Below are 22,614 nucleotides of genomic sequence, written 5' to 3' on the forward strand. Positions count from 1 at the left end.
GGGCCCGGAGCTGGGAGGAGCCTTCGGAGTGCACGGGCCGCGTCCTCACCCCACCGAGGGCGGTACCAAGCCGTGCTGAAATCGCTCCGACTGCCGCAGCTCCTCCGTTTGTGTAGTGCACGGAAAAATGAAAGGCGCCGGAGTGCCTCTGTCAGTACAAGTAATCCTTCAAAACCGGTCACTGACTTAACGGCAGGATCTACTCAAATCACATTTAGAATTACAGAATGGTTTGGATTGGAAGGGGATTTGGTAGGATCAGACATGCTGTCTGCTTTTAAAAAGTTCTGCTTCTGAAATACTTTTTCTGTGTTAAAACAGCACGTTTGTTAACTCGGCCTTGTGGCTACCGGGTAGTTAGAGAATCACAATCACAGAATCGTTGGGGTTGGAAGGGACCCCTGGAGATCATCCAGTCCAACTCCCCTGCCAAGGCAGGGTCACCTGGAGCCGGTGACACGGGAACACATCCAGGTGGGTTTGGAATGTCTCCAGAGACGGAAACTCCTGAATCTCCTTTTGCAGACAAGCCCCGCAGGGAGCAGCTGTGACCCCCAGCTGTGCAGGGCCGCTGCCAAGGGGTGGACGTGGCTGATGGCTGGACTTGATGATCTTACAGATCTTTTCCAACCTCAATGATTCTGTGATTCTCTTCTAAGCACCTGGTGGACCTGTGAGTGGAGGGCCATGGGGGTAACACAGACACACACCCTGATGGATTCTCACTGTAACAGAGGGACCATCCCCCATCCAGGTACAGGTAACTGATGGCTCAACATTTAAGTCGGATTTATTGTATTCTCACATCCAGCAACACAGGCACAGCCAGCACCAGAACACTGCACAGAGCAGCCAGCTTCTTGCCGAGTAACATTTAGTGGGGAGAACACAGTTTCTCTGTGACATGAAACATGAAGACAAGCAACAGTTTAGATTAGGAGGAAACTCGTTGCTCTGAGAGCGCTGAGGCCCTGAACAGGCTGTCCAGAGAAGCTGTGGCTGCCCCATCTCTGGAAGTGTTCAAGGGCAGGTTGGACAGGGCTTCGAGCAACCTGGTCTAGAGGAAGGTGTCTCTGCCCATGGCAGAGGGGTGGAACGAGATGGGCTTTAAGGCCCCTCCCAGCCCAAACCACTCCGTGACTGTTCCCGCGACACGCTCAGGTGCCGCAGCCCCGACTGGGCAAAATGGCGGCGGCGCCGTGAGGCGTCACGGCACAGGCCGGTGGGGGCGACCGCGAGCGCATCACGTGAGCGCCGCCCGCCCTGCTGGCGCGGTGTGTTCTGGGAGTGCCGGGGCGCGGGGGGGCGCCCGGCCGCCATTTTGTGCCTCTCGCTCGGTCCGGGGCGGCCGCGCGGTCGCTGCGGTTCTGAGGGAACGCTCGGCTCTCCTGCCTTGTCGGTCGGGGTGACGCCGCCATGGGCCGTAAGAAGAAGAAGCAGCTGAAGCCTTGGTGCTGGTATCCTTCTGTGTGGGACGCGGCGGATGCAGAGAGCTGGGTGGGGGAGGGTAGCGGCGCGGCCTGGCGCGGTCGGGCCTCGGTCCCGTTCCGTCTCGTACCGAGATGGGGCTCAGCCCTTCTCCGTACGCTCCTTACGGTTTGTCTCGGTGCTTGGCCCTGTTCCAGCGCTGTGCTCCTCGGGATGGGGCCCAGTCCGTGCCCTTCCTGTGCTCCCCACCCCCCTCACGGCCTCCGGCCCGCTCCTGTCGCTCTCGCCGAGGCCGCGGCCTCCCGCCCGATCCTTAAAGCCGGGGCAGCGGGAAATGGAGAATTGTTTTTATCCCTTGCGAGGGAGGATGTTAAAGGGAAAAAATCCTGCTACTGATAAATACGGAGTTCACGGAATGAGGTGGGATGTGGTTAAAAGAGAATTTTTAAAGCTTTGTTTTTTGTTGTTTTCGTGACGGGGGGAGCTTTCAATTTATAATTGCTGCATCATGATCGGGTTTAATTTTTCAATATCCAGAAATACTGGTGGATTTTTATTTGATCACGCCTTCTGAATGTACTCACTGTTGTGGAGTGATTATAAATCTACCTTATCTCTTACGTTCTGTCCTTTAGAATTGTTTAATAAAGAAATTTAAAAGGTGCTCCGAGGTATTTTACCATTTTGTCTTGGGAGGCATCTGTGATTGTTTTAGACATTATTTCACGTTTTGGTGGAAGCACGGGAGACACTGTGTTAGCAATGTTAACATTTTCTTAATAATAAATAGGTAATGTGTATTTGTCTCACCTAGGGAAATGTGTGGAGTATTTGCTGAAATATCAGTGCTGACCCACAGAAAGGAAATGCAGTTTGCCTCTTGTATTACGTAGATGTCCAAACAGTTCTTTGCTTAAAGTATTTCTTCTTAAAAGCAAAGAATTCTTCAGTTACTGCAGCAAATTATGATGTGCCATAAAAATTGATAGCTGGATAAGTGGAAGAGGAAGGGAATTTTAAACTAAAACCTTTTTTCTCTTTTATGATTGTTAGTTACTGGTAATTGATTAAAGAGCCACTTCTGAGTGATTTGCATAATTTCCCTTTTGCTGATTTCAGGCCCGTTTCTCCTTTAATGCTGTAGCAGCATTCACACCCCTGAAGAGAAAAATAGGTAGGACTTGAAAACCACGAGTCAAGCAATACAGACTCATGATGATTCTGATTGTGTGCAGACACCTTGCCTCTTCTGTACCTGTGTAAAGAGGGGTGTGCTGGACTGGATGAGGGTGTTTGTTTTCAGACATCCATTAAATATTTGTCACCCTTTGAATGCTCAGAGATGCTTCTTGTGCCTTTCTTTTGCTTCAGAAAAATCACACTGGTGCTCATTACCTTAGTCCTATCTAAAAGGTCACTTCCAGTATTAAATGTTTCCTTAACAGTCTTCAATAGGTACTGTAATAGGGATTTTGATGATGAAAAAATCCTTATACAGCATCAAAAAGCAAAGCACTTTAAATGCCATATATGTCATAAGAAACTGTATACAGGACCTGGTTTAGCTATACACTGCATGCAGGTAAGGAGTTTTAGATTTACATGAGCTTTTCTTTACAGTATTTAAAATTTAAGTTAAGTGTCCTTAAGAAGGGAGGTTGGGGGCTTCCAGAGTCTGTAAAACTGGTGAGGAAAAGGCAGCAATGGCCTCTTTGCAGCACAGGAGTCCTGCTGTGTCAGCAGTCAAATGGCCGCCGTGCAGAGAGATCTTTCTCAGGAGTGTTTTGTAGGAGTGAAGGAATTGCTCTGTCTCAGTTTTTCTAAGTTAATGTAAGCTAGTTTTAGGGGTAATAGTAGTTACCAGAGATTAGGAGGCACAGATCAAGAAAATGCTTGGCCCGAGAGATTAGTCCTGTTAAAGATGTTCCTTTTCTGTCTTCGAACTGCCTGAAGAACACAGAGAATTTACCCTGAAAAGTGGTCAGCAGGGTTTATTTAGGTTTTTTTTTTCTTTAGGTACATAAAGAAACAATAGATGCTGTTCCAAATGCTATTCCCGGAAGAACAGACATTGAACTGGAAATCTATGGAATGGAAGGCATTCCAGAAAAAGACATGGAGGAACGGAGGAGGTTACTTGAACAAAAAACTCAGGGTAAGGTGGAATGTGGCTGGTTGTCTGTCATTTCCCTGGTGTGTTCCTTACTCAACCGTGGCACTCAGTGAGGGTGGGATTTAATTCCTTCTCTGACAGCAGCTCCAGGCATTTGCTAGCCACGTGGGAGGGATTTTTCCTTTCTTGTTCAGAAATAGCTGCTGCCAGAGCAGCTACAACAATTACCTAACGAATATGGACGTGGTCATTTATTTGTGAGAGTAAGGGGAGGAAAGGCTACAGGTAAAACTGTCCTGGTGATTCCCAAATGCTTCAGTTTCTTTGCTGTTCAGGCCTTTGGTTGAACTGCTTTGGTTTATGCAGGACAGCATGATACTGATACAAGGGCAGATCCCTCTGTATGTTCAGGGTAGTGACAGTGTGAGTCATGTTCCTTCCCTTTATTTGTGGCTGCAGGTGGGCTCACACAGCATTCTTTCTTTGTATTTGTGTGACTTTTTGAACACTGGCAGGGTTTGAATTTTGCTGTTAGTTAATTTTATGGAATATACTTTGTGTTCATTTTGACCGTATGCGTTGTACTGTCTGCAGAGAGCCAGAAAAAGAAACAACAGGATGATTCTGATGAGTATGAAGATGATGAATCTGCAGCTTCAACTTCATTTCAACCCCAGCAAGTTCAGCCACAGCAGGGGTACATTCCCCCAATGGCACAGCCAGGTTTGCCTCCTGTGCCAGGTGCACCAGGGATGCCTCCAGGTGAGTGGGTGTGTTATGTTAGGTCATTGCTGAAAACCTCATAGAAACATGAATTGTTGCTTGTATGCTTGAGTACTAATCTGCCCTTTTATCACTGGGGTCACAGAATAGTTCTGGGAGGTGCAGATAAGTAGTTTGTTCATTTTCTTCCCTGCTCTGTGCATGAGCACATCTTCCATGGTGGACTAGATTCAGATATCTAATGCTGGCATGTAGATTGAAGGCATCTGGTAGTAGGACAGGTTAGTGCTTCAAACAGAAGTCTGCCAGTGATACTTGTTCATACTGTTTATAACAGGGTTGTGAAAACAGGGCAGAGCTGCTGTGCATCTGTAAACTTCTAACACAGAACAGGTCATTCATATACAGGCCACAGATACAGTGAGGAAAGAGTTTTGATCAGTGGGTGAAGAATGGTCTCTTGTAGTGAGATGTCTTCTTTGGAGACACTAAGGAAATTCCCAATCTTGCAGGGTTGAGGACAATCAATAAAGTCAAATTTGCAGATAGTACTTATATTGCACTGTTTGTAGTATTATTTCAAAACCCAATTTTTTAGAACTTGCTGTAAAGCATTTATCCAGTGTAAACTTATCAGATGGCATTTGTTTGCAACTGTATGTTAGCAGAGTTGTTGAAAATTTATTTTTCTTTTAAGGTATACCCCCATTAATGGCAGGTGTTCCGCCTATGATGCCTGGAATGCCTCCAGTTATGCCTGGAATGCCACCTGGGTGAGTAGCAAGAAAGACTTAATATTACATGTTCATACTGTGCATTTTAAACTCACAGAAAAAGTAAAACTAATTAAGAGAATGTACAATAGGGAATTGTGAACTCTGTAACTTAAATATTTAAGACTAACCAAAGAACTGGATGGCTGTAAACCAACATGTAAAATATGGCCAGACTGGGTTTATGTATAAAGTATCTTGCCTTTCTCCTAACTTAATAGTTGTTAAGTAGTAATGTATTAATACAAAATTTTGTTGTGTTGGTTTAGAGCCTTCTGTGAGCCACTATTCCCTTGTGTATTGCACATATTTTGTGCATCTGGTTATCAGTCATCAACATAACAGAAAAAAAGTAATGGATAGTTTATATTTTTATTGTATTTTGGGCAAAAGATGTTGGTTTTTATGCTTGTTATGGGGTTGACACCATACCCTATCACAATGTGTTTGGAAATTCACAGTTAGATTTTTGATTTTGTCATAAATTTTCACAGATTACATCAACAGAGAAAATACATGCAGTCATTTTGTGGTGGAAACATGTAAGCATCTCATTAATGTAATTCTAGGTACATTCATTATGCCATTTTATGTCATGTTTTTGATAAGCTAGAAATTGTTTTACTGAAAACCTTTGAATATTGCCTAAGAATGTGGGGAAGGTGTCTAGTTAGGTTTTGTTACTGTATAATACGTGATGTTTTTATGTTTTATCTAAATGAATATTACAAAACTGTATGTGAAACTGTATGCATTCTACAAAACATAAACCAAACAGACCCTTAGAGACTTAAAGCCTCTCTTGAACCAGAGCTTGAACAGCTCCATGTGGTTGATCCTTCACGCTGCAGGACATTGTGTAGGAACTCCGTTTAATCTAAACTTTAAGTTAACTGAGGTGAAAGCTTCTGAGAGATAAATATTGATTTTAACAGCCTTTGAATTGAAAAATCATATCATAGTCGAACATGGTGTGGATGGTGATCAGAAATTTAGCTTTTCTGGGTGGAAACTCAACAGAATTTAATCAGGTTGTTGGACACTGGGTCCTCATTAAATTCCCTTTTAATTTCAGGTGAATGTTATGTCACCTGTAGAAACACAAATTAATTTGCCAAAATTTCACTGCATTTCATTTTGGGAGGAGAGGATGATGTTGCATTATGCTTTTCGTGTATTCTAATCGAAAGTTTTGCTTTCTTAACCTGATTAAATTTAGTTTAACAATGACCAAAGAATTAGGAGAGACAAAGCAACTTTGGTGTTAGTGTGACAGCAGTTCTAGCACTATCTGCAGTTTCTCAGAAGTCATTCTGGAACGGCAGGCAATGAGCATTCAGCACTTGTTTTGATGTCTGCTGGGTGGCAAGACTGATTTTGCCTTCTCCAACCAAAAAAGGGATGATGGGTCTGTGTTCTCAGTCATTGCTGCTTCTGCAGTGGTTGTTCCCTGTGTAGCAGTGATAGATGAGTTGAGAGCAGAAATCAGCCTTGCCAGAAAGAATGCTCACTTGTTCATGGGATTTGATCTGAAAACAGCAGTGGTGAAGGTGTCTTAACTGTCATACAAACAGAAACTGCTTCTTAGTGGGGTTTTGGTTTGTACTGGAGTACTGCAGATCAGCTTATCTTGTTCGCTAAAGTAATAAACATTACTTTTTAATTTTATTTTTTATTTATTTTATTTTATTTTGTTTCCCTAATCCGTTTTTGAATGTATGCAAAAAATTAAGCAAAATTAAGCTTCACTTGTTTGTTCCCTGTAAAGGTCTCATACATATTCATTTAGGAAGAGAAACCAAATGGTTTCTTTTTAATGTGGAGGAAAAATATGTTACAATGAGGATGTCTCATATTAAAAAACCAAAATCCCACTTTATCATTAGTATATGGATTGTTTTCTCTAATTGAAATTCTGGAAGCTTTCTTGCCCTGTGATCTCTGCTATGCTTTTGACAATAATTTTTGGATAGTTCTACAGTTCTGGGTTATCTGACAGTCAGTGTCAGAGAGGAGTAGTAGCAGATATACAGTGATTGTAGTGTGATTGGAGCTAGCTGGTTTTCCTACATTCAGACTCCATGAATGTACTGAGATCAGGTTCTTGGAACACTTGGCTGCAGCTTGTAGTCTTGACAGAGATTTCAAGAGACACTAGTTCTGGAAATCTCATATTAGAGACAGTGAGATCTTGAGAAATTAAAGTTCAAATAAGTGTTTGGGGTTTTCGGTGCTGGGTTATGTTTTGGATTTATTCTTGTGGAGCTGGTTTGGAATTCCCTCTCTTGAGAGCTTCTTGAAATTATTTACCATTATTTTTTGTCTAATACAGGGATGTGCCAATTCTCTTAAAACTTTATCATGTGTGTTCATACCAGTGCTCATTTTCTTTTCAATAGGATGATGCCAATGGGTGGAATGATGCCTCCTGGTCCAGGAATCCCACCTCTTATGCCTGGTATGCCACCAGGTAGGTCAGGGTTGTCGAACTCGTACTATGGTGAGAGTTTTATTATATTTATTTCTTTCTACTAAGATTTAGAATTTATGTAACAAACATACAGACTTATGCCACCACCCACCACCTTCATGTGGTTGGACTGCCACAGAAGCCACTGTGTGCAGAGGTGGTTGATTTATAGCTTCTGATTATAAATAATTATTTTACTTTTATACCATTGTTAAAGTAAAAAACAGAATACTGTTTCTTTGATTTATTGCATTTTCTCACACTGTTGTGTTGCCTGGTCTCTCTTCATCCCTTTTTTTTAATTAATGTTTGTGGCTGCAGTTGGAAAACAGTAATGACTGAAAATGTGGAAAGTGGGGAATTGTTGGGTGGTTTACCCAGCTAATGAGCCTGCAGTGTGAAGAAACTTAACTGACATTTTGGTCTCTTACTGTAGCTAGAAGAGTTGTTTGTTGAGCTTGTGCAGCTCTTAAGTAGCCCCAAGTTCCCTGGGTGTTCCATCTGACCAGTAACTGGTTTGCTTGATGGAACCCATGGGAGCTGTTAACTTCCCACTGACCCTCTCCTAGAGCTCCACACACACCAAGTGCAGGTGTTGTGGTGACGCTGTAAAATGTCCCAGTCCACTTTACTGATGACCCCAGCAAAGCTGGCAGTGGTTTGGTCACACTTCTGGTACTGTTCAGAAACAATTCAGTCTCTCTTAGATTTTGTAACAGTATCAGCCATGCTCTTGGCAGCATACCTGCAGTGTGTCAGAAACAGTTACTGCATGAATTGTACTGGTTTATTGGGGGCATAAACTTCATTATTGCAGCTTTAGGAAAAATCAGCTTAATCCAACATTGTTCTGAAGTATTAGAGGTTACTGCCTGTGCATAGCCATTGACTGTTGACTGCTGGCATTACCCTTTGTCATGTTTTATTTTACTGTTGCCTTAAAAATACATCTTGTAGTGGGAAACTTTGTTCTAAGGAACGCTGGGAGTGGGATTGTCTAAAGGAATATTGGTGCTTCCTGGAGCCTGATCCGCCGCCCATTGTTTGTGGTTTGTAGGGATGCCCCCTCCTGTTGGGCCTCGGCCTGGCATGCCTCCAATGACACAAGCACAGCCTGTTACAGCCCCGGGCATTCTGAACCGGCCTCCAGCTCCTGCTGCAACAGCACCAACTCCACAGCCTCCAGTTACTAAACCACTCTTCCCAAGTGCAGGGCAGGTAAGGTATCCCAGAGCCTGGAATCTCTTGTTATATTCTTCAAATTGCCACTGGGTCAATAGTGCCTATTTATTATTGAGGAGATCTAAGAAATGACTGGTTCAGGTTTTTGCTTGGGTTGATGTTTAATTCAGTGTAGTGCTTGAATGAATTTTAAAGTATTCTTTTGTTTGTCTCAAAGTAGCTGTGAAACCAGACAGAAGTTCTGTAAGCAGTGGGGAAGAAAGGAGAAGGCAAAACACTGTTAAAGGCCTTTAAATTTGTTGTTGTGAAGGGAACTTTGGGTGGGTGAAGAGCTGTGTTAGCTACAGGAGTCTGATTGCATAGAACTCTACCTTTCAAGTTAAAAATCTTGACATTACTTGTTCTCACTCACAATGGGCTCTCTACTGATAAATGGACGAATTTATTCTGTAGTCTTGTTAAACTGGTTAAACATTGTCTGAGTTAGGAGGTTTTTTACTTCAAAAAGTTTAGGAGTAAGTCAGTGTAGTGAAAAGTTAATTTCAATGTTTTGTGGGGGGAAGTGGGGAATTGATAGTGGCTTGTGACCTCTTCCCTTTGAATGCACTTTTTCATGGGTCCTGGAGTTCTTACTTGCTTTCAAGTATGTTGCAGAGGCCTTTGTAATGTACTGTTTGCATTTTGGACTTCTGCGGGGACGATACATGTTTACAAAAATACAGTCCTTTCATAAGAAAGGGCTTAATATAAGAAATCCTTTCATCTGGATACTTTCCACCCATTTGTTTGGAGACTTTTCACTGTTTCCTTTCTTTTATGCTACAGATGGGGACACCTGTCACAAGCTCAAGTGCAGCTTCCTCCAATTCAGAAAGTCTCTCAGCATCTTCTAACGCTCTGTTTCCTAGCACAGCACAAGTACGCAGGAAGTCACAGTTTAAAACAAATTGCTTTGCAACTTAACCCTTTGGACCATTCTGTAAAATCTAAAATTGACTAAGCATCTTCAGATAATTTTTGTTATATTCCTGATTATGTTTAGCTGGTAAAACTGCAGAGTCCTTGATTATGAGTTGCATCTTACGAGAAATAAGCATGTCAAAGTGCCCAATTTTTCTTAGTGTGAAAGAATGAAATGTAACATCCTGGTTCTAAAGGGTTAAAAGAGCATGAAAGCAGTTAAATGCATTTTAGTGGGCAGTGGTTAGCTTGATGCATGGTGAAGGCTTTTTAGTTTATGTTGTTTAATATGTTACATCATAATGTAGGGGATTTTAAATTTTCGTTATGTGCAAAATGTTAAATTTTTTTTTTTTGATTGAGAGGTTCAGATAGGTGTAAATATCCAGTGACTAGAAACAAAATCATTCTCTCATAACTAAGGTTTGCTTTGGAGATTGCTGTGTCTTCAGATACAGCTTTGCAAAACAGACTTTTACAGGGTTTTTGTAACAAAAGAGTAGGAGAGATGAAATGTTGAAATCTCTAGTGGACCTCTTACCTGCTTCCACTGATTCTTTATTCACCAATAAGATTACAGTTCTGTGGATAGATATTAGAGTTAAATTCCAATATTGCCGGATGGAATGTGCCTGGGCTCGTCTGACCCTTGCTGCTTGACCAAGGGCAGCAGCTGGGGGGGTTTCACCTCAGAGACACCTTTGGCTAGCTGGATGTTGCAGCTGGGTGCTTGGGACAAGTCCAGGCAAGCAGGAGCTCAGGTTTACCTCTGGTGGAAAGGCTGTAGGCAAAGTGAAGGAAAAAGGAGATGGGTCCTGCTGGAGGGTTTCGATCCAGAGCTTTATTCCTGGCACACAGGCTTCTGAATGCAGCAACAACTCCCAACAGAACGAAGAACCTCGTGGTTGCTGTGTCTTTTAACCCCAGGGAGAGGGGGAGGGAAGGGGTAGGGGTCCCACCAACCAGGTAAGGGAGGGGAAGTCTCAAGGGACAAATGACACCTGAATAGCCCAATGTCCCCAGGGCTGAGAGGCATCTTTTGAGCTCTGCCAATCAGACCATGCCCTTGTTGGAATGTTAAGATTGACTGACAGCACTTAGCAGGGGCAAGGGAGGGGAAGGGAGGGGTTATTGGTACACCTGGGTAAAGAACTGGGATACTGAGACAAGCGTTTTTCTCACACTGCAACAGATAGACATAGTACTTTGTGAAAGTACTACATTGTGTTTATAGAGAGAACGCTTAAAGCCCTGACACAATAGAGCTTTCTTAAATATTTGATTAAAATATTTCTTAAATACCTAATTTTAATGAATACTAGCACTTTGAGCTGTACTCTAAACTAATAGTTGCTGAAATATGTTAATTTAGTGAAAGACTAATAAATCTATGCTTAGAGGCTCCTAAAAATAGCGATTCAGTAAAGATTTACGTATTTGCCAAATTTGGTGTTTGAGATAAAATAGTAGGGTGTTTTTTTCTTTGTTGTTCCTTTGTTGTGGTGGCTTTTGACCTGCAGATTTTAGACTTTCCTCTGTGTGTGTGTGTATATGTGTACATACCGGGATTTATTTTGTCTTGGTTTCAGTTGCTCTAGTATGCAATAAGGCTGAACTTTACTTTTGTCAAGCTTGTATAATCATATATCTCACTGGAATGTTTCAGAGGTCTAACAGTCATCATTTAAGTTTTCTTAAATGAAAACTTTGTTTGAGAAATAAATGCTGACCTGTCTGTGTGTTTCACAGGCTGCAGCAGCTGTGCCAGGGCCAGTTGGTACTGATTTCAAACCTTTGAATTCTACACCTGCGACAACAACGGAACCCCCCAAACCAACATTCCCGGCTTACACACAGTCTACAGCCTCAACCACTAGCACGACAAACAGCACTGCAGCTAAACCAGCTACATCTATCACAAGTAAGCCTGCTACCCTCACAACAACCAGTGCAACCAGTAAGTTGATCCATCCAGATGAGGATATATCACTGGTAAGTAGCATGTTTTCATTGTTTTACTGAAAAATGTGATTTGTAATGATATGGCAGGTTAATGGAGTTTCATCTGTGCTCTGCATTATGTGTATTTTAGTAATGGTGAGAGTGCAGAAAAATGTAACTGAGTTATGATTGGCATATTGGCAGTGATCTTGCTGCAGTCTAAGCCTTAGCTTTGGTGGTAGTGGGAAATCTCTCAATCCAAAATACAATTTGGACTTTTACTGCATTTGGACTTTTGTATAGAACAAAAGACTGAACACTTTGAAGTTGTTTTGATGCTATTGCAGCAGTTAGAAATACGGAATTTATGGATAAAACATGAACATTAATTACAGTTCAGAGATGTTTAGGTTTGTGTTTTTAAGAGAAAAAGGCTTTATTCAGCTGGGGGAAAGGGAGGATTTGAGTTCCATGCAGAATACTCGAATTGGTCTGTATTAAGGAAGAAAGTCTGCAGAAAGGGGGGCAAATCCTACTGCTGCTGGGTAATGTTACTAGTAGTCTTTGAATTTGTAAGGTAGTTAAAATAGTTTAGTAATCTATTTTGTTGCACCTCTGTTTACTTTGCTTTTGGTGAGTTTTAACACGATGTGTTGTGATTTGTCTCTTCTGCTTTTAGGAAGAGAGAAGGGCACAGTTGCCTAAATACCAGCGCAATCTTCCTCGACCAGGCCAGGCTGCCCTGGGTAATCCCCCAGTTGGACCAATTGGAGGTATGATGCCACCACAGCCAGGAATTCCTCCACAACAACAAGGAATGAGACCTCCCATGCCACCTCATGGTAATCATACGTTTCCCAGCTTCCTATTTTTGGAAAGATTTGTGAAGTTGCCTATGCTGGCAGGGAGGGGTAAAGCTTTTCACACAATACACTTCTCACTATTTTAAAAAAAATTAAAAATTATTCTTTGCATCTTAACTATTCTGTTTATAGGTCAGTATGGTGCTCATCACCAGGGCATGCCAGGATATCTTCCTGGAGCAATGCCTCCATACGGTCAGGGACCTCCGATGGTGCCCCCGTACCAGAGTGGACCTCCTCGCCCTCCGATGGGAATGAGACCGCCCGTAATGTCGCAAGGTGGCCGCTACTGATGCTCCTACTCACGCTCTAATAGGTTTGGAGATTAAACCTTTTCTCATCTTGTGCTGTTAATATAGCCGAGCTTCCGTCAATTAAGGCTTCATTGTGACTCTTAAAAAAATAAGTATCTTCCCACATGCAAGGAGCTATTGGACATTCTTATTTTACATGGGAAATATTATTTGGAATAATAACAGGAACTTTTCCTGATGTTGCAATTTATACTGTATGGCTTCTTTTTCATGTTTCATCTAGGTTTTTAGAAGTGAAGTATAGTAAATATGGTTCGTTAAATTGTGAAGGCGCTGGAATTACATGAACATACCACCTTAAAGGCAAGTTCTGTAATGTTACATTGCTATTTGTGAAATGATGCCTTCACAGCACTTCAAGTGCTGTTGGACTTCATGTCCCCAACATAGTTTGGTGAGGGCTGTAACTGTTCCCAACTACTTGTACATTAAAGTCTGAACTTGTAACAATATTTAATGTATTTAGAGTTCCTCCTGTTCCAGGGTTTAAGTAAACTGACCCACTAAGGTCATGTGACTTTTCTGTACTGTTATAAACTTCATTGTAATAAAAGAGGAGAAAAATTTATATGCCTTTTTATTCATGACCAGCTGTGGACAACTGCCTGAAAGGTTTGTACACATGCATGCCATGGTAGCCATTGGTGTAATGAACACAGTTATTGGTGCTGTTTTGATAAAGTCTGAATTCCTTGTTCTAAAAAGTCACTCCTTAGCTGTACATCTGAGTAGACAAAGACCTGTACACTTATTAACTGACTCCTCAAAATTGAGGCTGCAGGAGGCACATCCTAACTCTTGGTTGTAATTTCTCTTAATGCATATGTTTCTTTATTTGTGCTTTCTTGTCCTCAATAAATTTTAAATGATTTCTAGTCCTGGCACTTGCTTGTAGGATGGGAAAGTGCTCTGAGATACATCCTAGTGCCAGGGTGTGTTCCATTAGTTCACTTTGCAAATGATGCTTTTTAATGTGCAAGTAAAGATGAATTTTAGGATCCTTTAGGTGAGGATTTCTAGAAGCTTAGGTGCATGGCACATGGGTGAGTGACTTCCAGTTAATGTATTGAAGTTGACCTGCAAAAGAGAAATAGTAGCTTAACCCTCTTAATGCACAGAAGAGGCAAAGCAGGCAAGAGTAATGGGTTATATGCTGTGTTTTTACTTTAAATGTTCAGAATTTCATGTTTTGGGAGTCTCTGAAAGGTGAACCATCTGTAACCATCTGTTGTGTGCTATGATCAGATGTTGTCTAAGTTTTCTTGAGCCATTCAGTGAAAGTTGCTGGAGTAAGAGACCTTTTTATCAGAGACATCTTCCCTCTGTGAATTAGTCATTTCTCTGTTTATAAGAGTAGAGTGACAAGTTCCTCTTAAGGTTGTAATTAAGTCTGACATCATGTGTTCCTGTGTTATACCTCTGATGAGAATGTAGAGGGAGACTTTTTGGAGAGAAGTGAGAGCCTCTCTGGCTTCTTCTCAACAGGGAAAAAAAAGTGGTGAATTTTTCATTTGCAGGTCAACTTTAAATACATGTTCCAGCCTCAAGCCTTATCTGCAGTTGAATTAATGGGGATATCTCTTCTTTAGGATGGGGTAGAAGGATCATTAGCATTTTTGTGTCATTATATTCATAGACGTTTTTGTAGATGGTGGAAGTTTTTCACTGAATTTTCATACTGAGCATTATGGCTCTGTTTCTTTGAAGTCTTGGGGTTTTGTAGCTGCACTAAAGCATTTCATGTGGCTCTATTCTGTACTGTCTCTTAAAAGTACGAAAATAACAGTACATCTAAAATACTACATTGTCTCAGCTTCTAAACTGTGGTCACAGAATGTCTCAAAAGCACTAGAGCATCCAGTGCAATCTAGTTGCAGCTGAATGGCCTTAGTTTAACCATTAAGAATTGCCAGGCACCTTTTTCTGAAGCGTTCAGTTTTAAGACCATAAGTCCAAGCCTCTGTTGAGAAGCAGTTCTCTCTGATCACTGGTATCTACTGATCACCTGTCAGATGTGCAGTATTTGGCTTGCAGATGTTCTGAGTGGGCCTTGATGTCAATTCTTTTGTTAGCTCTTCATCTTGCTTTAGACATAAGTCTAACAGATAAAACTTATTTTGCTGAGGCAGTGCTTTTATACTCTGGTTTTCTTCTGTTTACCTAATTAGGATCATTACAAAATACCGAAGAGATTTTTATGATGTCTTATATTTGTCCTTTTTATAATATTACACATAAAATTTGTGCATTATAAAGTGATCTTAACTACTGCTTGTAAAACTATAAAACTTCTCGCTTTTTTCTGAAGATCATGCTGCTGCTCTAAGGATGCTTGGCCCTTCTGCCCCAGTCAAGTAATTTCCTTCTGCCTTTGGTGTCTTCCTATAGTTTTCCATATGTTGTTTCCAGACCCCTGCTTTTCCTGGGATAAAACCTTATTGCATGCACTGTTAACTTGGCATATTCTGCAAGTTGTTTTAGTTAAGTTTCACTCTTTTAAACAGTGAATGTCTCATTCTGATAATGGTACCATTTTGTAGCTAATACTGCATAGACTTCAAGCTTGAATGCATTTTAAGAATGATCTTTCCTTAGTAGTGGTATTGTGAAAACCCCTTGAATAGGTACTTCCACGTGTATTTCATTGGTACTTGCATACAAGTAGGTGAACAATTTTTCTGTGATTTTTCACGTGGATACTTCATTTCCTGCTCCTGTCATTCCTGTGCAATAAGAGCTGTGATGTGGCTGCCTTCAGTCTTCAGTTACTTTTTGTCTCTTGTGTGATTCTTCTGGAAACAGGCAGATGTTTCTGTGCCTGCGTTGTCTGTTGGTCCCTGCCTTCATTTCTTTGGATACTGCTTCTTAATGTTCAGAGAGTTGGATTTATGGTGCATTTACCCAAAACCAGTAAAACTACTTTGAATGTAATAGTTGCTTGTATAAAGACAAAGACTTGGTTTACAGTACCAAGTGTAATCAACATAGCTCTGCCAGCAAAATCCCTGATGTAATGCAGCCATGAAAACAGGCTTTTGCTTTAGTTAATCCTTTCTTGGAAGGAGATTGCAGAAGCCTTTATGATTACAGAAAAGCATGTCTTGTGGAACTGTTGCAGGACCCTAGTGATGTAATTACATAGGCAGAAGCTTTGTTTTTCAGTTGTTGCCTAAATCTGCCACGGGAGATCTTGCATTAAAATTCACACTTGCAAGTGCATTTTGACCAGCCTTGAAATTGCAACATAATGCAAATGTTGAATACAAAGGATTAGGCTACAAGAAAATTTCAGACACAGGTGGGAAAATAGGTTTAACAGAAAGCATGCCAGAATTTATTGCATCTAGGATTCTGTAGAAGGTTCTCAATTATTTTATGCGTGGTCTTAATATTATAATAAGCAGCTGATCTTTAGGGCAAAATGGATGCGAGTGGCATGAAAGAACCTTGAGAAAGCCTGGGTTAGATTTTTAGAAGTCTTCGTATAACTCTTCCATACAGCCATTAGAATAGCCTTCTGCCATTGGCAAAGTTGCTTTAAATAAAATACTACTTAGCTGGCATATGTAGGCTGAAAATTTCTTCTGAGACCTTTGGATTACCTTTTTTTTCCCCCACAGATGATATTTTAGGTGCTGATAATAAATTTGAGGCTGGGCTGTTTATCTGATAACAGTGGATAACCATTCCTCGCTCTGTGCATGCATGGGACAATGTGAACAAGCTTCTAGAAACACATTCAGCTGCATCTGCCTTCTGTGGTTTCTGCCAGGATTTTAGTCTGTGGAGCTCTTGAGCAGTACTGAGGCAGAACTGGTTAACTTACTGTCTTAAAACGTGGATGAAATTGAATGACATAGATAACCTGCAGTTACTTTATAGGAATCAAATAATTCTGGATACAAAATCAAAACAAAAACACCAAGATTACTTCAGTTTTATGAACAGCAAGAAGGTCATTATGACCTTCGTTTAAATTGAGACTGATAAACCATCCATGAGCTGGGGCCACAATTTGAAATGGTAACTAATGACACTTCTTAGTAAATGTCTTAATAATTGTACTGGTCTAGTTTCTACATGACCACTAAGACAAGGGTGAACATTTTCAGTGGCTGGTGGAATCTTTAACTCACCTTTCCATGAACTAGTACAAAAAATACTATCAGTTATGGGAAAAGTGCCCCAGGACAACTGACTGATGTTCCATTGATCAAGATACAAAGCAAAACAAGCCGTCCAATTCAGAAATAACTACCAACAACAAAAATATAGTTTGGACCTAACAAAAGAGGTGCTATAGCAGTCATTTTCTTTTGTTTGCTTGATCACTGGAATTTTGTTAATTTTTAATGCATGTCTTTCACTTAATTGGGTCATGTTTTTTCTAAAATTCAAATTTTTCTTCTTCCTATAGCCCTGCCATAGGACAGGCTGAGGCAGAGTCTCAGTGTTGCCCTGTTCAGTCTGAGGCAAGTGGGATTTATTTTATTCATTCTGGGGGCTTTCACAGCTTTATGGCTGTTGGATATTTATGTCCCCAAACTTGCAGCAAGTTTGGTGAAGGCCCCTAAATTTATTTTAATTTAGGTTTTTTATTCTCTTTTGGTAGATGGGCTCTATATTAATATTTATCTTTTTATTATCACTGTGTTTTTAAGAGTCTTAAGGGGGGGAACCTGTTTTAAGATGTGTGGGTACCTTTTCTCTTAATGGAATGCGTTTCCTTCAAGGCTGCTCAAGTAGTCCTTAAGACACTGCCCCTCCCCATCTTTCCCTGCATTGCATTTGTGCTGTATTTGGTTTTGGGTTTGGTAGTGTTCATTTTGTGTAGTCTCTGAATTAGTGGCATGTAAATACCAATTATTGATGTTTTCTCTTCTGAGGATATGTATCTATTTAAAAGCTTAAAATAGATTTGAACTAGTAAGTTAATTGCTACAAAAAATTTGTAGCCCAAATTACAGAATACAGTTTCTTTGAAGAAGGTTAAGATGTTAATACTGCTGTGTTTGTGAGCTGCACCTCAACAAATATTAATGTAGAGCCCTGCGAAGAAATAGAGATCAGATCCTTGTTGGTAACACAGAATAGAAGAGCGAGAAATCAAAGCTGCAGATTTTTCAGCTTGCCAGTTTCAGGGAGAACCTTTTCCTCGGTCTCTTTTTCCTCAGTTCAGGGAGAACTTCTTCCTCCATCTCAATTACGTCAAATTTGAAAATGTTTTGACTCTTGCAACAATAGTAAGAGTTGAAAAACTTTCTTTTAAACCATGTGAGATTCTGTTGCATATTCAGAATTAGCTTTACTTGACGTTCCTTCCTTCACGCAGTGCCTAGCAAAAAGTTCTGCCCTTTGTGAAGAAAAAGGTGCTCATTCTGTTGCAGATCCATTGTTTGTGAATGCTTGAGGTTGCTTAAGGAAAAGTTCAGAACAGCCAGTTTTGTAGAATACCAGCAGTGAAATAGTAAATAAACAAATGTGGGAATCTGGTTTGACTTTTTTTTTTAAGTTTTTGAGATATTTTTCAAGTTCGTGGTGAGGCTTTTTTATGAGCATAGTTGTTTATTTCTTCAAGATTTTGTTTAATGATGACCCCTAATGGGATTTCAAGTAATTTTAATTCAAGGATGGAGTTGTACATTGCTGTTGTACCCTTCTTTGTTTGTACTCTGCCCTTTGCATTTTTCCTGCAGCAGCCCCCCCCCCCCAAATCCTTGTCTGACTGGAAAATTGACATGTCCATGATAACTGTTTCAGAATGGTTATTGAGCATGGTCTTGCTTTGCTAATTCTCATTGTGGTGCTCCCTCTGATAACAGTGAAGATGAGAACAACTCTTCAAGATAAACTACTGCAGCTAGTACTTCTTTCACTTGCTTAATTTATAGGACCATTTGGCTTAGTTATTTTTTCCCTAGAATGTCTAAGGAAACTGTTTAACTCAAAATAATACATTGTGGGGCTTGTACTTCTTGCTTAAAGTATCTGAATTTCTTAGAGTCTCAAAATAAAAAACAGGCAATTTTGAAATGCCTCTTTATTTTGAGGGATGAAGTGTGCTGTTAGTTACATTCCAGTATTTCAGCTCTCATTGCAGCAATTTGTGTTTCACAAAGTTGAACATCTTGCTGTTAGTGAAATTTCTTTCCTAAAGGTAACAGTATTTCAGTCATGTGACTTTTATAGATATTAACAAAATGAGGTCTTGGAATTCAGGTATTTTTAAGCTTAAGTGGGGGCACATAACTTTTTTTAAGGAGCAGGGGTTACTGATACTCTGCTAAATTGGGTAAATTTGCACCTGATCTATTAAACAAGAAAAGTAACTTGGAGATGTGGTAAATAAGGTACATACCACACATGGAGAATTTTTAAAAAATCTGTATGCTTGCAATCAAAATAATCAGACGAGGGAAACAGTGGTAGTGGCTGGGTTCTGTGAGAATGCAGCTGCCTGTGACTGCTCTTCTGTCTGTCATGGTTGGGCTAAGTTGGAAGTAGTTCAGAGGAAAGAAGAGTTTTGGGACAGCCATTTAAGGGATCAAGAGGAATCAAAGTGTTTGTAAAGTGTAATGTATATAAAAGTTCTTTCTGAAGTTCTGAAAAACACTTGGTGAGAGGTTTCTGGCACACTGTGAGCAGCAGCTTAGTGCAGTCTCTATTGCCAGAGCACAGATTCCCAGTAAGGCTCTGTTAAAGGAAACGCAATTTTACTGCACTCTTGTGAAGGTGTGGCTGAGCACTGGAGCCTGCTGCTCTGGCAGCCAGCCATATCCTGTCCTGCCCCACAGGATCCAGGGGGTTATCCTCCAACCATTTGTTCCTGGCATCCTGCTGAGTCAGTTTTGACTGTCCCTGGTATGAATAATTGTCAGGCTTGGTACTTAAATACCTGGACACTGTGTGAATAATGAGGCCCTTGTACCTTCTGAACAAGTTTACAAAACCACCTAAATTCTTGTGGGCTTTCTTGCAGTAGGGACAGTCAGCAGCACTGCTGTTTTAATGGCAGTGAATTTGACTTCTGCAGAAATACTGTCTTGAACTTATTTATCTTAAGATTTTTCTTTCTTGAGGATATAAAGAAGTAAAAAGTTTTGAGGAAATAGTAGAATTTTAATGCCAATATCATCTTAACTGAAAGCAAAGAAGCACATGACATTGAGAGCTTGAAAGCTTTGTTAAAAATTCTCTTGTTAGCAGTTAGAGCGTGTCTCTCTGACAGCTAACTGCCTTATACAGGGTTCAAGCTTCTGACATCTGAAACTTTTTTCACTTAAATTTTGTCTTAAATTTCTACCATATTCAGAAAGGGGGCATGGGTTGTAGAATTTCACCGTCTCCTGCTCTTAGTAGCCACTATGTAGAATTGGTTTTTGCTAACAGTAAATTTAATTACCTGAAATGAATGCAGTACAACCAAAAGAAACTATTTCACCATCTTCCAACTTAGGAAGTTATGTAATGCTTTGAGACAAAGATATCATAAAGAGCTTTTTTCTTTTCTCTTATTTTCATTGAGTTACTTGCACTGAATTCTCTAGTTTCTTTCTCATAAACTTAAGTGGGAAAAAATACATTGTGCTCTTTCACTTGTAAAGTCCAGAATAAGAGAACACGCTTTAGGACTTTAATGAAGGAACCTGGCAATGTAAGTATTGTAATTTCCTTTATGTTTTTAGTAGGCAGCTGGTGGCCTTGTTAAACTTATGGGTTATGTATGAAAAATCACAAGAGCAAAATAAAAATAATTTTGTAGTTGCCTTTACTTCACATGCTTTTCTTAAACAACAAATTGCAGTAATTGAAGTTTGGCAGCTTTTTTTTTTTTAAGAAAAAGCTAAATTATGGGTAAAACACCTTGGTTTAATACAATTTGTGTTTCTGTTAACTAGCAGCAGAATTACAGCATTTGCTACTTACTGGTAGAGAAGAAAAATTCCACAGAACTGCCAGTACAGGTTAGTTTAATCTGTAAGTACCTGATGTTCCTATTTGAAATAATTTGTTCAAATGATACCACTTAAATGCCCGAGGGGAATTTTGGTCTCTGAAATGTGATTGTTACCTACTACTGATTCCAGTAGTGAGTGAACAGACCAGGCTTTTTTGGAAAATCTATAATGGATTTAACTATGCTTGTGGACAGGTAAAAATATCTGCAAGCACCTTTAAGGAAAATTTAATACAGAATCTTGACAAGCAGCCTTTGATGTTACTGAAGAATGTGAAAATCTGAAGTCAAAATCACTGTGGTAACATGCCAGTTATTACTGAGGCTGTTTTTTACCAGCAAACCCGCAGGATGCTGTGTGGTGTGTTGGGGATTAAGCACTTCTGTTTCTAAGAATCCATAGCAGTTTGTAATCTTTCAGTTTTCTTTAGCTATTGCTAATTACCCTTTCTTACCCACAGATTTTTACTTTGTTAGGCTGGTAAGCCAGGAGCTTGTTCTTCTGTGCTTTTTTATTACTTTTGTTGGTTCATTTCAGCACTTCAGAGGCTACCTACAAACGTGGCCTTGTCCAACTTTTATCTTACATCAGAGTTACTGCTCTGCCTCTATTTTAATTCTGCCCTATTCCATCTTCCCAGAAATTCTGGTATTTTATTTCTATTGTGTAGAATGTTTTATACCTTAAAATAGGAAAGATTCTTTGTGAATGACTAAAAGATGCAGCTTTCTCTGGAATGGCTGCACACATTTATTTAGACTTTGTATATCTCATCTCTGCATATCAGTAGAAGAGATGAAAACTTTTTCTGTGCTGTAAGCATGAAGCAAAGGTCCACAGCTGGATGGGCTGTAAGATTGTGCTTTAATTCACTTGTGAGGCCATGATGTCCCACTCCGAATTTGAGGGGCTTTTGACATCACTGGTGGGTGATTACTTAGTCAGCACTGGGAAGGTCAGTTATGTGGTAGCTGAACAGACACTTGAGTTCTGCCAGCTCATCTGAAGGGTCTCGAGTGGGTTTACGAGTGAATTGCCACTTCCAGCAGAATTGCTTGGTTTAGGGTTCCAAAATCTTAAACGGTGCTGCAGAATTCATCATAAAAACATGCACAGTTTCAAGGCAATTGTATCTTCCCACATTTTAGAATAGTTACTCTTTCAGCCTGTTATCTTCTCTACATCAGTTCTTGGTAATTTACACTAAATTGCTTTGTCTTCAAAATGAGCTGCAGGCAAATTTCTGACTAATGTTGCATGGGTTTTTCTTCCTAGAAGGGAGAAAATTGTATATCTTAATTATATACCATATACCTTAATATTTACAAATTAGCTGTATCTCTTCTTTGCTTAATCTTAATTGCAGGTATGCAAGAATAAAAGGGATACCTTGTTGTGAGGTTAACCCTGTTAACAGAATGTGTCTGTATTTCTTACACCATCTGTGGCTGACCGTAGCTGATGCTAGCATTAATGCAATGCTCAGTATTAAGTTGGAGTGAGTAAATGCTTTTGGCTGCTCAGTTACCTTACCAGGTCCTGGTTTTGGCAGTGGCTGAATGCAGACCTGCACTACTTGTACACTGGCCTGGCAGGCAGTGGGGATAACTAAAGGACAGAGTGAGTTCCATAGTGTCTTAACAAAAAAAAAAAAAAAAAAAAAAAAAAAGGCATTTTTCCAGGACAGATCGTAGTAGAACTCCAGTAAAAAGACATCTCTTGGTGACACTTTAAATGGCAGTTACTTATGGTACTTTTTGGGAGAATGAAGTTTATTTTCTTTTGAGATAGGACCAAAGCGAGACTGGAAATTTGAACTTTGATTACCAGGTAAACAGTGTTAAATTGTAGCTCAACTTCTGACACACCATTAGAGCAGCTGTCCATTT

At 40.3% G+C, this 22,614-nt stretch overlaps 1 protein-coding gene across 10 annotated transcripts; it reads left to right on the plus strand.

Annotated features, from left to right (window-relative positions):
- Positions 1 to 1,299: 1,299 nt before the first annotated feature.
- On the plus strand, positions 1,300 to 17,239 carry ZNF207 (zinc finger protein 207). 10 transcript variants are annotated; one of them, XR_004082244.1, is made up of 14 exons: positions 1,300 to 1,457; positions 2,884 to 3,010; positions 3,445 to 3,583; positions 4,136 to 4,303; positions 4,962 to 5,037; positions 5,532 to 5,579; positions 7,437 to 7,537; positions 8,565 to 8,725; positions 9,515 to 9,607; positions 11,399 to 11,641; positions 12,270 to 12,432; positions 12,586 to 12,769; positions 12,991 to 13,070; positions 17,185 to 17,239. XR_004082244.1 is itself a non-coding variant. In XM_031060891.1 (13 exons), the coding sequence occupies exons 1-12, from the start codon at positions 1,417 to 1,419 to the stop codon at positions 12,744 to 12,746; spliced, it is 1,521 nt and encodes a 506-aa protein (XP_030916751.1). In that variant the 5' UTR covers positions 1,300 to 1,416; the 3' UTR covers positions 12,747 to 12,769; positions 12,991 to 13,642. The 10 variants fall into 10 exon arrangements, 9 of the variants coding, with proteins under 9 accessions (XP_030916751.1, XP_030916750.1, XP_005425797.1 ...); XM_031060891.1 differs by lacking the exon at positions 17,185 to 17,239 and having other exon boundaries at positions 12,991 to 13,642; XM_031060890.1 differs by lacking the exon at positions 17,185 to 17,239 and having other exon boundaries at positions 12,586 to 13,642.
- Positions 17,240 to 22,614: the final 5,375 nt, after the last annotated feature.

Source organism: Geospiza fortis, unplaced genomic scaffold (assembly GCF_000277835.1).
Source record: "Geospiza fortis unplaced genomic scaffold, GeoFor_1.0 scaffold221, whole genome shotgun sequence".
Lineage (NCBI taxonomy): Eukaryota > Metazoa > Chordata > Aves > Passeriformes > Thraupidae > Geospiza > Geospiza fortis.

Excerpts from the sequence above, each read along its gene's own strand:
- ZNF207 (XM_031060890.1), top strand. The coding sequence starts at position 1,417 with ATGGGCCGTAAGAAGAAGAAGCAGCTGAAGCCTTGGTGCTG. Across the intron at positions 3,584-4,135 it reads ACTTGAACAAAAAACTCAGG|AGAGCCAGAAAAAGAAACAA; the intron begins GTAAGGTGGAAT and ends TACTGTCTGCAG. Across the intron at positions 5,038-5,531 it reads ATGCCTGGAATGCCACCTGG|ATTACATCAACAGAGAAAAT; the intron begins GTGAGTAGCAAG and ends AAATTTTCACAG.